The sequence below is a fragment of the Nothoprocta perdicaria genome, unplaced genomic scaffold, assembly GCF_003342845.1.
Source record: "Nothoprocta perdicaria isolate Ctin4 unplaced genomic scaffold, notPer1 scaffold_35, whole genome shotgun sequence".
Lineage (NCBI taxonomy): Eukaryota > Metazoa > Chordata > Aves > Tinamiformes > Tinamidae > Nothoprocta > Nothoprocta perdicaria.
The window spans coordinates 1,218,178-1,232,272 of NW_020455588.1; the positions used below are offsets into that span (position 1 = coordinate 1,218,178).

The 14,095-nt window shown below is 34.4% G+C and overlaps 1 protein-coding gene across 1 annotated transcript in view; it reads right to left on the reverse strand.

Annotated features, from left to right (window-relative positions):
- The window catches only part of KIAA0825 (KIAA0825 ortholog), a 210,384-nt gene that overhangs the window by 104,029 nt on the left and 92,260 nt on the right, over nucleotides 1–14,095 (reverse strand). The window contains exons 18-20 of the mRNA XM_026044103.1: nucleotides 10,189–10,345; nucleotides 5,954–6,109; nucleotides 1,998–2,092 (exon numbers count right to left, since the gene is read on the reverse strand). Coding sequence (XP_025899888.1) covers nucleotides 1,998–2,092; nucleotides 5,954–6,109; nucleotides 10,189–10,345 — 408 coding nt within the window. The remainder of the gene's footprint in view (nucleotides 1–1,997; nucleotides 2,093–5,953; nucleotides 6,110–10,188; nucleotides 10,346–14,095) is intronic.

The following is a 14,095-nucleotide window of genomic DNA, read 5'->3' on the forward strand; positions in this document are numbered from 1 at the left end:
GAGCTTCCATATCATATAGAAGGACAACGAATGGAGACATTTTCAAATGAGAAAAGATGACAACAATTAGGGTACTTATTAAAAACAAAAAAGGAGGAAAAGATGCAGATAATGAATGATACGATGAATGAGTGAACACTGAGAGGAACAAAAAATACGGTTTCTCTACACACTATGAAGAGATCCAAAAAAGTACAAGATGTGTCTCAAGTCAGCCAAGCTGAAATGCCCAAAGAAAATGCTCCCTCTGCAAATCACAGCAGACTTTTCTACTCCCCTTAGTTCATGCTCATGACATCAACATGAAGGGATGTATAAGAACCACCTTGAGTCTAAGTTCTTATTAGAGTTTCTTTTAAAAGAGAAAACCACTTCATTTTTAATGAAGGACAAGTGCTAGGAATCAGCAGCAGAGCTATCAAAGAAAAAAAATAATATTGAATTATCTCTGCTATTTAATAGAAAAATGGCATGAGTGGTTCAGATCAAGAAGTCCATGTGGTACCATGGACCACGTTCTGTGCTGGCAGTTGGTAACAAAGGACAACTGCAGGAGAAGTGAATGATTTGCCAAGAGGGAAGCATATTTCCATTCCCAGGAAGCATATTTCCATTCCCAGCATGCACATTTTCCTATTTTCATAAGGATTTAGGTAGCCAAGATTTTGGAAAAAAAATCTACAAAAATTGAACTAATATTCCTGCTGTAAGAGATACATGTGAAAAATGTGTGGTTGTCATGTCCTATTGTTTTTTAAAAAGGGATCTAAATAAACAAACAAAAAAATCATCAAAATATATTTCCCTTTCATATAAATTCACACTCTGAAGACATTCCAGCCAAAGACAGAGATTATGAAGACAGTACAATTAAATTTCAACACTGTTTTAGCAAAGTTTAATCAGCAACAACTGCAAAAATTTCAAATATCATTTGAGGCACAAGTTGTGAGCATTATGAAATCAATTCCTTGCTTCAGCAGTATCTTCTGTGATTTTAGCTACATATCCTGACTGATATGAAGGTAGGATATTCCCTACAGAATATAGCCTACAGAAAATGAGATACTCTTAATAAAATCAAACTTGATATATCACAGAAAAAACCTTGTCCACAAGAAAGGACATTAATTACAGGTAAATATCATGTGGTTAAGAACATTTCAAAATACCTTGAAAAGCACAGTTAAAAAGCCAGAGTGACAATGACTAACACTTGTAAGAGGAACTGAAATCAGAAACTCCCAGAATTGAAAGTATTCATTACCACAAGTAACAGTTGAGTATTATACAACATAAGATTGCAAAAAGAAGGAAATCTTGTGCCTATTTAAATTTGGTCCAAGTCAGAATACATATTTTCTAACCCAAGAAGTTATACACAGTTGTAACACATCAACTCTACCTGCAGCAGATTTTAATGTTTCATTTAGATACTTACAGCTTTCAACCTGAATTTTACCAGTATTATTCATTCATTTATTATAATGTTAAATATATCTGCTCATCAATTAAACAGTCATTTTTACAAGTAGAAATAAGTGGTGGGAGATTAAAATGTGCTCTAATATCTTAAAACTATTGAAGAAGTACTTTTTATTTCTAGCTGTACTTCTCATGCCCTCGCTGGATTTAGACCTCATTGATATTTGAACATTGCCCAAAGTTCTGTGCTATACAGCTGAAATCTCCTTGAGCAGTACAAGCTTGGAAAAGTTCAAAGTTATTCATTATTTTTTAAAGCACTATATAAGGGCAATATCAGCCAAGACTCAGGTCTTAGCCAGAAAACCACATTAAGTCCTCAAAACAAGAATTACAAGCTAACTTGCCATGAATAAAACGCAGAAAAAACTATAAGTATTTCCATTTTAAAATTGTATCATTTTAAAATATGTAATTTATTTCATAAATCGCACTCATAAAAATCTCTGCGCATCGACCTTTATGAAGTAAAAGAGAAAATTGGAAAAGTGCAGTTTCCAGAATTCCATTACCTGTGTGCCAGCAGCACCCTGAAGGTCATCTGATTCGGTCCCAAATAACTTGGCAGCAAGTTTGACCAATCCCAGTTCCATTCAGTAATGGCTGACTGTTGATACATGGGAAGAAGCTATTGTTAGTTATTAATCAGTGTTAATATGATCAGTAAATTAAAGCTCCAGCTGTGATATACTAACCAAGAAGAAGAGGGGGGTCTAGAACAAGGACTTAGACAGATGATATCAATCATGTCCACAGAAGACGGTTTTTATTCCAGTAAGACAGCAATTAATTTATAAATCCATTTGGGGATGTAACCATTATTTATAAAAAGATAAATCAATTTTTGAACCGTTATTCTTCCAACTGTTAATGGCATTTTGCCCAATCACTTTGTCTGAAAGCTTGACTCTTTTTTTGAAAGGCAAAATAATTGGCAATTTTATTTTAACAGCAATTAACATTTTCTACTGTTAACAAAAAGTTTGCCATGCAGGACTTAGTATAGCTGAAACTCCCAATGTAACCTGTATCTTAATTAGAGAATGATGGTTTACTTGTGGTTTTTTTGTAAGACAGTCTAGTTACCAGATGGTTATTTTAAATACCAGAAAGCTTAAACAATATGAATTAACATAACCTCAAACTGCTTGCTCAATATATATATATATAGAGAGAGAGAGAGAGCTTGTTTAAAATAAAAAGATCTACAATAATAGCGGACAAATGACTATATATGATATTCCTGTTTACAAAACAGCACTGCTTGTTGTATAAAATTAATTTTCATTGCCTGTACTGGTCAAGTAATGACTACAATTCAACATTTTGGGAGATAATCACTCAAAAATTATATGCAACACTGGAAGGGCATTGCGTACTTAAAATTCAAGAAGCTTCTCAAAAAAATGGAAATATCTTGCAGGTTATCTTTTTCTTCTCACAGACAGCACCTGGTTCTTCTGGGAGAAAAGTACCAGTGTAATTCCTTGAGATAATCCCTCTCTTTCCTTCCCTTCTTATTTTACTCCCATTCTTCTTTTCATTTGATTTTCTCACTAACTTTCATCTCTGGCATACACTGAAAAGTAGGATTAAAAAAACAGGTGAAATGTAGAGTAAGAAAACAAGACAAGACTAAAGGAAGAAGAACATACAGTGAAAGTGGAAAACGAAGGAAGAAGCACACAACTGAAAAATAAGAAATGAGAGGAGGAGTCAAATATGAGAATAACAGGAATGAGAGCAGTATATGAAAGGACGGAAAGTAGGGCAGAAAACAGGCAAGCATTCAATCCTCTACAATGAATTAAAATTTAATAAATAACTATGGTGAAAATACTGGTAGAATCAAGAAGAAAAAAAAAAGGAGGAAGGGAAGAGACAGACAGAGAATACCATGAAAACAACTAGGAAAATTCATAAATACACCAGAAAACAACTACAAGAAGTCCATCAACCCAACCAGTTCTACTCAAAAATAAATAGTCTGTTTAAAGAATAAAAAAAGAAAAGAAAGAAAGAAAAAAGAAAAAAGTTTCCAGGAAAGGAAAATTATTTCTTTGCAATATTTTTCTTCATTTGACTGGGGAAGACTTGTATAGCTTAAATATATTCTTATTAGACAATAAAGCAGCAGCACTGGCAGAGACAGAGCTGCCAGGACAAATTGATAAAAGCCAAGGGCAACAAGTTACTAGGACCAGATGGTAATTATTCAAGATTTTGCAGGAATGCAAGAGCGAGGTGGCTGATTGGTAACAGAAATGACACACTCCTAAAAATCATCTATTGAAATAGAAGGCTGAAAGGTTAAGAAATGTACATATCTTTAATAAAAGTGATAGTGTTGATCTGGAAAATAATGGATCAGTAGACTGTATTTCAGGAACCATAAAGTTGATTGAAATTATAATGAAGTAACTTGCTAAATATGACACGTTGGTGACAAATTAGCAACGTTTCAGGAAAGGAACCTCAGCTAGTGTACTACATTTTGTACATATCCCAGCAAAGGGTGTGATTTTCTTTCAGAAAGCTTTTAAAACAATTTCTTTAAAGAATCCTGTAGTGAGGAAGCTAAGAGCATGCCTACACTGTATAACATCACATGGTACAGAGAGTCTTTGGCTAGAGCTCCATCAGCTCTTCGGAATCACGAGCTGTATTGCCTGCCTACTCCAACTGGGTCTTCCGAGGGAATTTTTTTTTCTAAATACAATACATAATCATTGACAAAATACATATCCATAGAAGGATTAAATGATAGTTCATGTACTAAAAAACAAATCTAGCTACATTAGATTGAACAAAAATCAACAAGGCAATAATGAATTACATGCTACCAGGTTTCATGGTAGAACCCAACCACTAAGAATTGAATTTAAGAAGAAATGTATCCTAATGGAAGGAAATTTGATCCTTGCCAAGGCTTTTGCATTCTCTGCAAGCACTGGCAATAGTTTTCACAGGAGATTGAACACTGAAGTATGTTGATCACTATTTTAGAAATGTAAAGTTCCACACTGCAAAATAAAATGTACATTTTTTTTTTATGGTAAAGAGAACTAAATTCTTTAAGTGCATGAAACAAGTCTTTATATTGACAAACTCTGCTTTTTTTTTTTTTTTTTTTTAGATAAGAGATTTTATGCCAAAAATTTGCAAAATCCAAAGCTATCTCATAAGATCTACCTCTTCTCATCTGTTGATTAATAGAATACTGCAAAACTACCGTGGAGCAGAAAAATTCTGTCCTGAATTGCTGCTTCAGGAAGGTCTTATTTGACTACACTATTAATGAATTGAGACTGAGGCAAAGCAAATTATTTTAGGTATTTCTTAACCAAGTTCATTCATATAAATGATTCTGTACTCTCTTAAATTCCATCAATTTAGTATACACATCTAGTGGATGTATACTAAATGGCACTAATGGAAGAAAAAGAATGCTTTTAAAACATACTAATCTGGAATAAGAAGCCTTGTGAAACTGGTATTAACCAGTTTGACTGTACAGGATATTAACAGTTTGATTACAACATGATGATCATCCAGCATTCATTAAGCAAAGAGAAAAAAAATTACTAGGTATGCTTTACAGCAATACCTAATGAATTGTCCAGTAACAGCATAAGTGAGAATGGAGATCATTCCATTTGAAAATAAAATTGTGCTGAAAAGCCATCTTTCTGCCAGAAGTCTGTGAAGTGAACTTCATGTAACTAAAATATAATTTATTTTAAAGTATATGGAATTCTAGTGGTATAGCTGAACTGAGGGATTAAGACTTGAAAAAGTATAATGATTTTTTTTTTTCAAGTGTCCAAGTGCTTTGAGAAAGTACGTACCATTTTCTGAAGGAACTTATTCATGTTGCTCTCTAGTGGTAATTTAGGCATCCCAATTTTTTTTTTTTAACTTCTATTCTAAATTTCTGAAAGTAAATTATATTCCTTTATCTATGACTAGTATAGCTTAATGAATGCTTTTCTACGTATTTCCTCTTTGCCTTGCTTATCTCATTAATCTGTGAATCTGATGCATTTTCAAAGAGTCCTCTACACTACTGGCGAGTATTTCTATGAAGGACTTACCAGGTAAAATTCTGAATGTGCACTTGGAGCTCTGCCATAATTTTCAAAAGGACTAATCCCTATTTACCATTACATAGATGTAATAAATGTCACTGTTAATAATGGGCTTTCCTTTACTACACTGAACTATCATAGAAAGTGTGAGTAAATGTAAATTGTTCTTACACACAATAGAAGAAAAGGACAATGGAGCTCTTTGAACATCACGCCACTATAACGGGTGTCCTCACTAGCTTCCTGAGTAATAACGTTCCTTCATCAAATGTGAACTCCTGTAATTAATTCCATTTGCGTGATTTCAGTCTCCATATTTATCACGTTCACAAGAAGTATATTATAGTACAGTAGCACCAAAGTTCCACGTTTTCACCAACCTGACTGAGCACTTTTGCACAATATTGGCTGTGCACCTGGAAAGGGTTGAAGACAAGCTGCTCTTCCTTGCCCTTCAGTATCAAAGGCAAACACTCGTCAGAGGTACCGCTCTCTTCAGAGCAATTCGCACAGGATAGCTGTTCCTTCAAATAATCCTTTTTAAGGGGAAGAGGAAAAAAAATACAAATTAATATATGCTACTTAGGCTTCTTGATCAATCATTTACCCACATCTCAAGCACAAGTTTACTGTGTGCTTGAGAGGAATTCCTTGTAGTTAAAGGAGACAGTAAACGATCTCTGACATTCAAAGCCTTTCTAAAACAGGTCTATGACAGACAGTAACTAACCTCCATCAATATCTAACTTCAGGAATTCAAAATATACTGTTCAGAAATTATCATTAAATTTTGTTCTTATTCAAAATACTTGTTAGGTGTATGTAGCCGAAATGAAAATTGAAACTGTTTTCTAAGAGCTTTTCTAATGGTTATCATATGATTTCTTCTACATGATAATGTATGCAAAATATTTAAAGTTATCTTCAGGCAGCATGAAATAGTTTCTGCATGAATATAAATTAATTGCTTAATAAAAATGCTCAAAACAGTTGTTTAAATACAGGAGATAATCTCCTGCTCTTTGAAGTTATTTTTAATTATTTTAATATTCAAAAACTTGAAAACATTTATGATTTACATAGCAATTTTAGAAATGGCACTGCAACAGATTATGATTATTTTGGCCACAATCTCTTGTGTTTTCACTTCTTAAACTACTATGTAAATAAATCACTGCATGCCAATAAAGTGTTTTGATTAAAAAGAGCCATTCTATTAAGAGCTAGATAATGAAAAATTTAAAGATCTATTTGCTGGAAGGACTACTGTGATTTAACAGTTTATTATTATTAAAATGAAACCCACAATGATAGGATTGCCATAACATTGAGCAAATACTCAAGGTGAGTCTTCATTAAGGTGGATGGGATATGAAGGGCCCTCTCACTTTGCAGTAGCACTGAGATGATAACATTTTTTCCAGCTGTGGTGAGGGAGCATTTTATATGACTGGGCAAGCCACTCGCAGCTCCTAAGTGGGTCTTTCTAAAAGAGTAATACAATCATTAGATTAAGCTGTGGTCTAGCCTATAAGGATTCCCGCCCAATCTGCTACTTCCTTGTAACTACTTCCTTGCGTTGACAAGGGTATAATGTTGTGAAATTAGCCAGAATATAAATAAATAAATTAAAAGTTTTCAGTCAGATCAGCAATCCACATAATTTCTAGTACCAGCACAAAGGGAGCAGGAATACACAAGGGCAAGAGAAACAGCATCTCTGAGGGTCTACTCAGATCTACTTGTGAAACCATATCCCAAGTCTCTTACCTACATTTACTCAGTCTCTAAATTTTGTTTTCTTCTTCTGTGCTGATTCATTACTTCATGCCATTAAAATGCTAAAGTTATGCTAAAGGGAGTTATTTAAGAGATATTTTTATAGATTCACTATTTAAAAAAAAAACCCACTTCTTACTTGCTCACATTTTTTTCAATCCCTGCAGACAGTTTTGGAAAAACCCTCTGGGTGTCACAGAGCCAGCTGTGGCAGAATCTGCTGTTTTTTTCAGTAGAGGTATTGGAACTCATTACTAATGCTTGCTAAGGTTTTGAAAATTTTAAGTGGAGTATAGCCACTTCCCAACAGAGGCTTTTTTCTACCCTGAGAAGACTCTGGATTTATGTCTTCAGAAAGATTTTATCAACAACAATAAATATATTAAGAGCTGTTTTAGTATAGAATGTACTGAGTTTACATTTATTGTAGATTTAGTACAGTGTATTTTGACCAGAAAAGGTCATGTTTTAAAAATCTGAAAATAAACAGAAATGAAACCGCGTCTGAATGAAAACACATGAGCTATATCCTTGCTATCGGTGACTGGCCAGGAAACAATGAAGTAGGTGCAATATTCTTGAGCCTGACAGCTCAGGAGAATTGGTTTCTTTTCAGTAGCTGGTAGTCAAAGATGCTTTTTAAAATGATTATTCTTTTTGATATATACATGAAGTACAGTAGACTGCTATGAGTTCTGCAGTATTTATTATAGATCTTAAATCATTATAGTTCTATTTCAAAACACAGCTTTCAAAAAGCTCTATTCTTTTTTTTTTTTTTTTCCTCTTTTTTAAGGAAAATAAAGAGCGACAATTTTCTGACTCATCATTTGGGCTTCTATTCACATGAAATTATTAAGCAGTGCAGCACAAAGCTATCCAAACTAATTTTGCACTACCCTTTCATTGTTTAAAGCATCAAAAAAAACAGATGCATGGACCTTCATGCAGGCAGATCAAGTCTATCTCTTAGCAGTCAGACACTTCAGACATAACTGCAAATTATGAAAACTATTATTGAAAAATAAGACTGAAGAGTGCATTATGACAAAAGCATGTTCAACATTGTAACTTTTTGTCAAGATTTCAAAGCCAAGTCCTGCAGAGTCTAACTGGTCAGGATTTTTTTTTTTTTTTTTTTTTTTTTTTGACAAGACCGTTTTTTCCACCGAGAAACGTTCTATTTTTAATGAAGCTCTAACTAGCTGCAGAAATTCAAGGAGAGACACCTGGGATGCAGAAAGGCAGGTAAAGTCCCTCTTCCACCTAATTCTCTCTCAGCTTCCTGCCTCCTGTTGGAGCTGCTCCACTTTGTATAAATAACTGAATGCTCACAGGAATCCACTCTTGAATTGGGGTCTCTAACAGCTGATATGGGCATTCTACCTCCTTCAGCTAAAATACGATTCTATTTCTGACCTTAGAAGTAACAGAATGGGTTTTTACAGTATTTTCTACAAAGCAGAACAGCTCCAACAGGAGAAAATGACAAAGCTTCACTCTGGAAAACTAATGGTCCAGCGGATAGAGCAGGTACTTTGGTTGTGGGAGACAGATTCAATTCCCTGGTTTAAACCAAGCAGAATAAAGATTTGAGCCTGGATATCCTGTCCCATAGGTGAGTGCCCTAACAGTGGGATTCTATGCTATTTTAGAAGGTCTCTCTCATCATCTTTTCCTCACTTCTTCCTACTAAGAGCAAGCCTGAATAAGCTCCAGGTGAAAAGGTTTTAGTTTGAACTGTATTACAGTAATAATTTTCATTTCAATTCCTGTACCATTTAATTAAGATAAAACTTGAAAAGATTCTGTGTTCTATTAATATTAGGTTGCCATCTCTGCATACATGCTTACATTGCTTCAAAAACTTCCAAATACAGATGGATAAAAGTTGCTCTTAAGCCTATATTTAGGGAACTAAACAGTTGATTTGACTTTCAGGAGCACAGTGCCAGCATTGAGGTGCTCTCCACCACCTGCATGTAGGCATAGTTGTCTAATTGGCTTTTGCTATCAATTAAAAAGATAAAAAAAAGAAAAAGAAAGGAAAAAATATCTTGGCCTATGCCTATATTTGCATTTTACTATAGACATTCTGAACACTTGCAATAATCTTAACAGCACCTGCTTATGCACTCAAGGAATAGCAATTTAGTAATCAAAGCTAATAAACAGAACTTTCTTAATTAAGCTGTGCAGATTCATATTATACAATTTAAGCAAGCCTGTGTTTATTTCAGTGTATATTATCAGAACAGTTTAGGTAATTTAGGGCAATTTAGTACAGTCTTAGGAATAATGACATAATTCTTTTACCTTGCCCAAATTCCACGTGCAGCAAACAAATCTGAATTTGTTTACTGTAATTTTGAAAGCACTTTAGCTGAGCAAAGTTATCTAGATTAAATAAGGTTTTAATGTGGATGCATTTACTTCCTCAACACAGACGTAGGGTTGGTTTGTTTGCTTTTTAAATCAGGGGAACTGATTTACCACATTCAGTTTTACTTCGGGTAAAAGTCCGATTCTCAGTAGCCTGCTGACTTCTTTTCCCCCACTGTTGTCAATCTCTGAAGTTGTATCCCCGATCTATGATCTAAATCGGAGGTAAGTTTATGAGCCATACTCTTGTTTAAGTACATAAATAAAAGCCTACATTGTTTCCTGTGCAAATGCAGGGAAGCCTAAGCTGAATAGATTCTATTACAGTTCAATATTGGATTTCATATTGACTCTAAGAAGCATTATCCCCTCCTTGACTAACCCTTAGCTGCCAGCAGACGCTGCCTCAGGCCAGTACACACCTAATTGCTCGGTAAAAAGGCCGTTTCCCTACCTCATTGAGCCGGATGATGTGATAAATTTGCCTCAGGTACTCGCTGCCACCTGGTTTGTGGCAGATATCCAGGACCATCATGTTTATTTTCTGCTCAGTGAATTCAAGTGCAGCACCTCCTCCCTCTAACGGTGCATCTTCCACTGCAACTGAGGTGCTAGAAAAGACACAAATATTACACTTTATTTCTAAAAAGCCCCAAAATACAGTCAACACACAACAAGTCTTGTTGCACGCACACCTTTGAGGCCTTTATCTAAATATATGACAAAATAGTATGTTATGTAGGCCAAGGTATGCCAAAGTTCTTACAGAAATAAATTCTTCATATTATACTAACTTTATTTTTACATCTGAAAGATGAAAACAAAATATACCTTACTCTAAAGATATACAACAAGCATTTTTTAAAAAAATTTCTTTTGCCTTAGAGAAGTATCTTTGCTACTTGGAATAGCATTAGCATTTGATCTTTTGTACACTTTTCTTTGCCTGTCGGGGAACATATTAAAGACTAATTAATGTGTCAGAAAGGTAGCCATTACTCTAAGTATAGGTTAGAAATTTTACTCTGAAATCTTTAAATCTTTTTCTTTTTCCCACGCTGGTATGGTGGTAACATTTCAAAGGTACACATCAGCCACTTGTTGCACTTTCTGCCTTCCAACTCTGTATTTTTCCCTGTTTTATTCCCCAAAAGTATGTCTAATTGCTACCAAAAGAAAAAAGGCGACAAAAGATGCAAATGCCTCGAAAAATGTGCACTCACAACTCTGACTACTCTTATAGTACTTTTTCTGCATAAAATTTGTCACAAACTCTGTACTAGTATTGTAAATTGATAAAGTATTAAGAAAAAAAAAGTATTGAAACTAATTCTTCTTGCAGCTGCATCATAGATACAGGTTGGCATATGGACACAGCCACATAAGCACATGAAAGATCAACAAATTACACTAGGTCTTCTACAGTCATTATTAGATTAATTTAAAATCTACAAAATAAACATTCCTAATGAAAAACAAGATTTTCATTGTTTGGAGGTCTAAAAGGAAGTATTTTGGTGCCGTCAGCTGAAAGTTGCAGTTTACTGTTGAAAACATGCCGTGATTACCAAATTAGTTCTTCTGAAAGTTGCTGTTGACCTGAAGGCTCACTTAAATGCCACACAGCTGCTGGACATTACAGCTGATATTGCTTCCACATGCAGCTTCAGAACTTCCTACAGAGCAAATAGTTTCAAAACATAAACTATAATTTTGTTCTTTGCTGAATGAAAGTAAATGATACTATGTTATTATGGGATATTTTACCAAAAGCTTCCAAAGAAATTGATCTTTAGAATTAAAGCACGTTTGACGTTGATCTTTCAATACCACATAAAGGTACGAGCTGAATTTCTCCAAGTTCTTAGAGGCTGACATTGAAAGAGTTGAGGCCCTGAGACAAAGCGGTGTATCAGTGTCAGCACCCAAATTGTATCCTTCCCTGTCCGTCATTGTGCAGGTGAAGCAGATGATTGGATTCAGTCACTGCTGTGATTAATGAGTTCCTCTCTGGATTTGGGACTGCTTATCAATCATGTCATTAGGAAGAATGTGCCCTGAAAGAGGCAGACCTCAGCCAAGGAATAACTGCATTCATCTTAATCTGGATATGCACCCAGCCAGCCAAGTCAGGGTCACCACGATGAAAAACAATAATCTTCAACTCGACAAATTACTTTGCAAAGACAGACATTTTGGGGCTGTGTGTTCTTCAGCATCTAACTTGACTGTTTGCCGCTCTGGTGTCACTAGAAAATGAAGGTTATTTTAAGGAATGGTAATTCTGTCAGGCAGTACACAAGACAAACTGTACACAGTCTGCCATGAAACCTAAACCTCCAGCTACAGATTTTGGGGGGAGGCAGGGAGGGAATAACAATTTCCTGAAAGACGAAGACAAAGCAGAATTTATATGTCGTAAGTGGTACCTACATGTTAGCCAGACCTTCTATGTAACTAACCACCTTGATTACAATAATCTAACTCAAAAACCACTTTCAAAAGTCTGGTACACTTGAAAGATGTTTTCACAATTACAAGTGTACATTGCTCTCTCTCGCTATTTATATATATATGTGTGTGTGTGTATACGTATGTCACACTGCATTTTATGGGTTTCATTTTCTTACATACATACTTATATGAATGTGCGTATATTTATCTGTAAAAGACTTCTATTTTGGAAGGACTACATAGCAAGCAATTTCACATGGATTGAGTGATGACTTTCAAACATAACTATAGCTATTCCAAAAAAACTAGGTAAACACCACAGATCTCTTTTTTGAAAGATCTGTTTTTATTTCAGTGTTTATGTAAGCCCTTCCCTAGTTTAATTGGTATCTACATTTCACAGCTTTACTATATTAGCTTTATAATTCCCTTTATATAATTTTATCTCTACATTGTATATCTTAGCTATTAATTCAACTTTTTTTCTTTTTCCCTCCCCTGAAATTGACTAATGATATTTGGATATAAAAAGGAAAAAGTAACATTTATGCTAGATTCCTATTGCAGGAATCCCACTCAAGTCAGGGGAATTTGGTTTCATAACCACATCATAAATAGTAAGTTGGGGAATAAGTAATGTATTCTTAAGTTCCTTAGACATAAAATTAGGAGACTCAGTCAAAGAAAAAATTCTCACTTGGGTTGGCACTGCACACACATTATATTGCAGTTATAAATGAAAGACAGTAATTTCCTGCAGTTTGATACCTGACATGGAAAATGTATTAAGCATTTTTTTAAAATGTTAAATAAACCAGGATAGTATATTAAATTTCAAATCTCCACTTCAGTAGAGGTACAAATACTAGAGATTTCATTTTGTAAGAGTTTATCCCAGTTTATTTAAAAATACCTATTATCTTCTCAGTAACATTACAAATAGTATGATGGCAGCATTCTGTTAAGAATCAATCTACACATTATTATGGTAGCTTTTTATTCTATTGAAGTTTCAGTGCCTGGCATCTGGCTTCAATCTTTTAATCACTGGATTAGAGCTTGTAAATTAGTATTAAATTGAAATGTAAAGATTACAAAGGTCAATGTCAATGAGCATTTGTGTGACACTATTACCACTTACTGCTGCTCATGAAACAGGATACCGTACACCTCAGAGCACTGCATGAAAGTCTATTTGTTGATATCAGTGATTCATATCTAGAATCACTCTATTGTTTATTTATACAGGCAATTACTGTCAGGATAGTCAGGATATTAATGACTGTGACTTTCAAGAATATTCAGGAATGTTACTTTTTTTCTTTCTTTAAGTCAATAATTTAACAATTTAATTCTCTAAGTCATGTAACTTCAATAAATTTAATATAAGGAAGAAACAGTATTTTCGTAGAAATAAATGTATGGTATACAAATTCACAGTAAAAAAAATAGGACCATGTACACACTGACATGTGTGCAACTCTTGAAAAAACATTATAGCTGGATGTCAAATATGCAAGCAGGTTGATATTTCCTCACAAAGGCACAGCAGGGTGCTTTCCTTGTCCTGTTTTGATATGTCCTACCCTGAGGGCAAGTATGTTATGTTTCAAAATGAAGTATGCTTACTTTTTAAATCACAAATGAACATGGAAAGCCTTTTATATTTCCCCTCAATTTAATCTCCATAACAAATAATCACTGGGAAATATGTTAGTGCCTCCTAGTAAGTACACCTGTTCACACACTGACAGACATAACAAATGAATTGTCTGCATTTACAGATGATCGTGAAAATGTGAAATCTCTTAAGTTTATGAACAGTCTAGATTGTTCCCATGAAACAACTGTCGTTTACTTTTTAACCACACAATTAACTTGCAAAAGAATATTATAAAAGCGTCCAT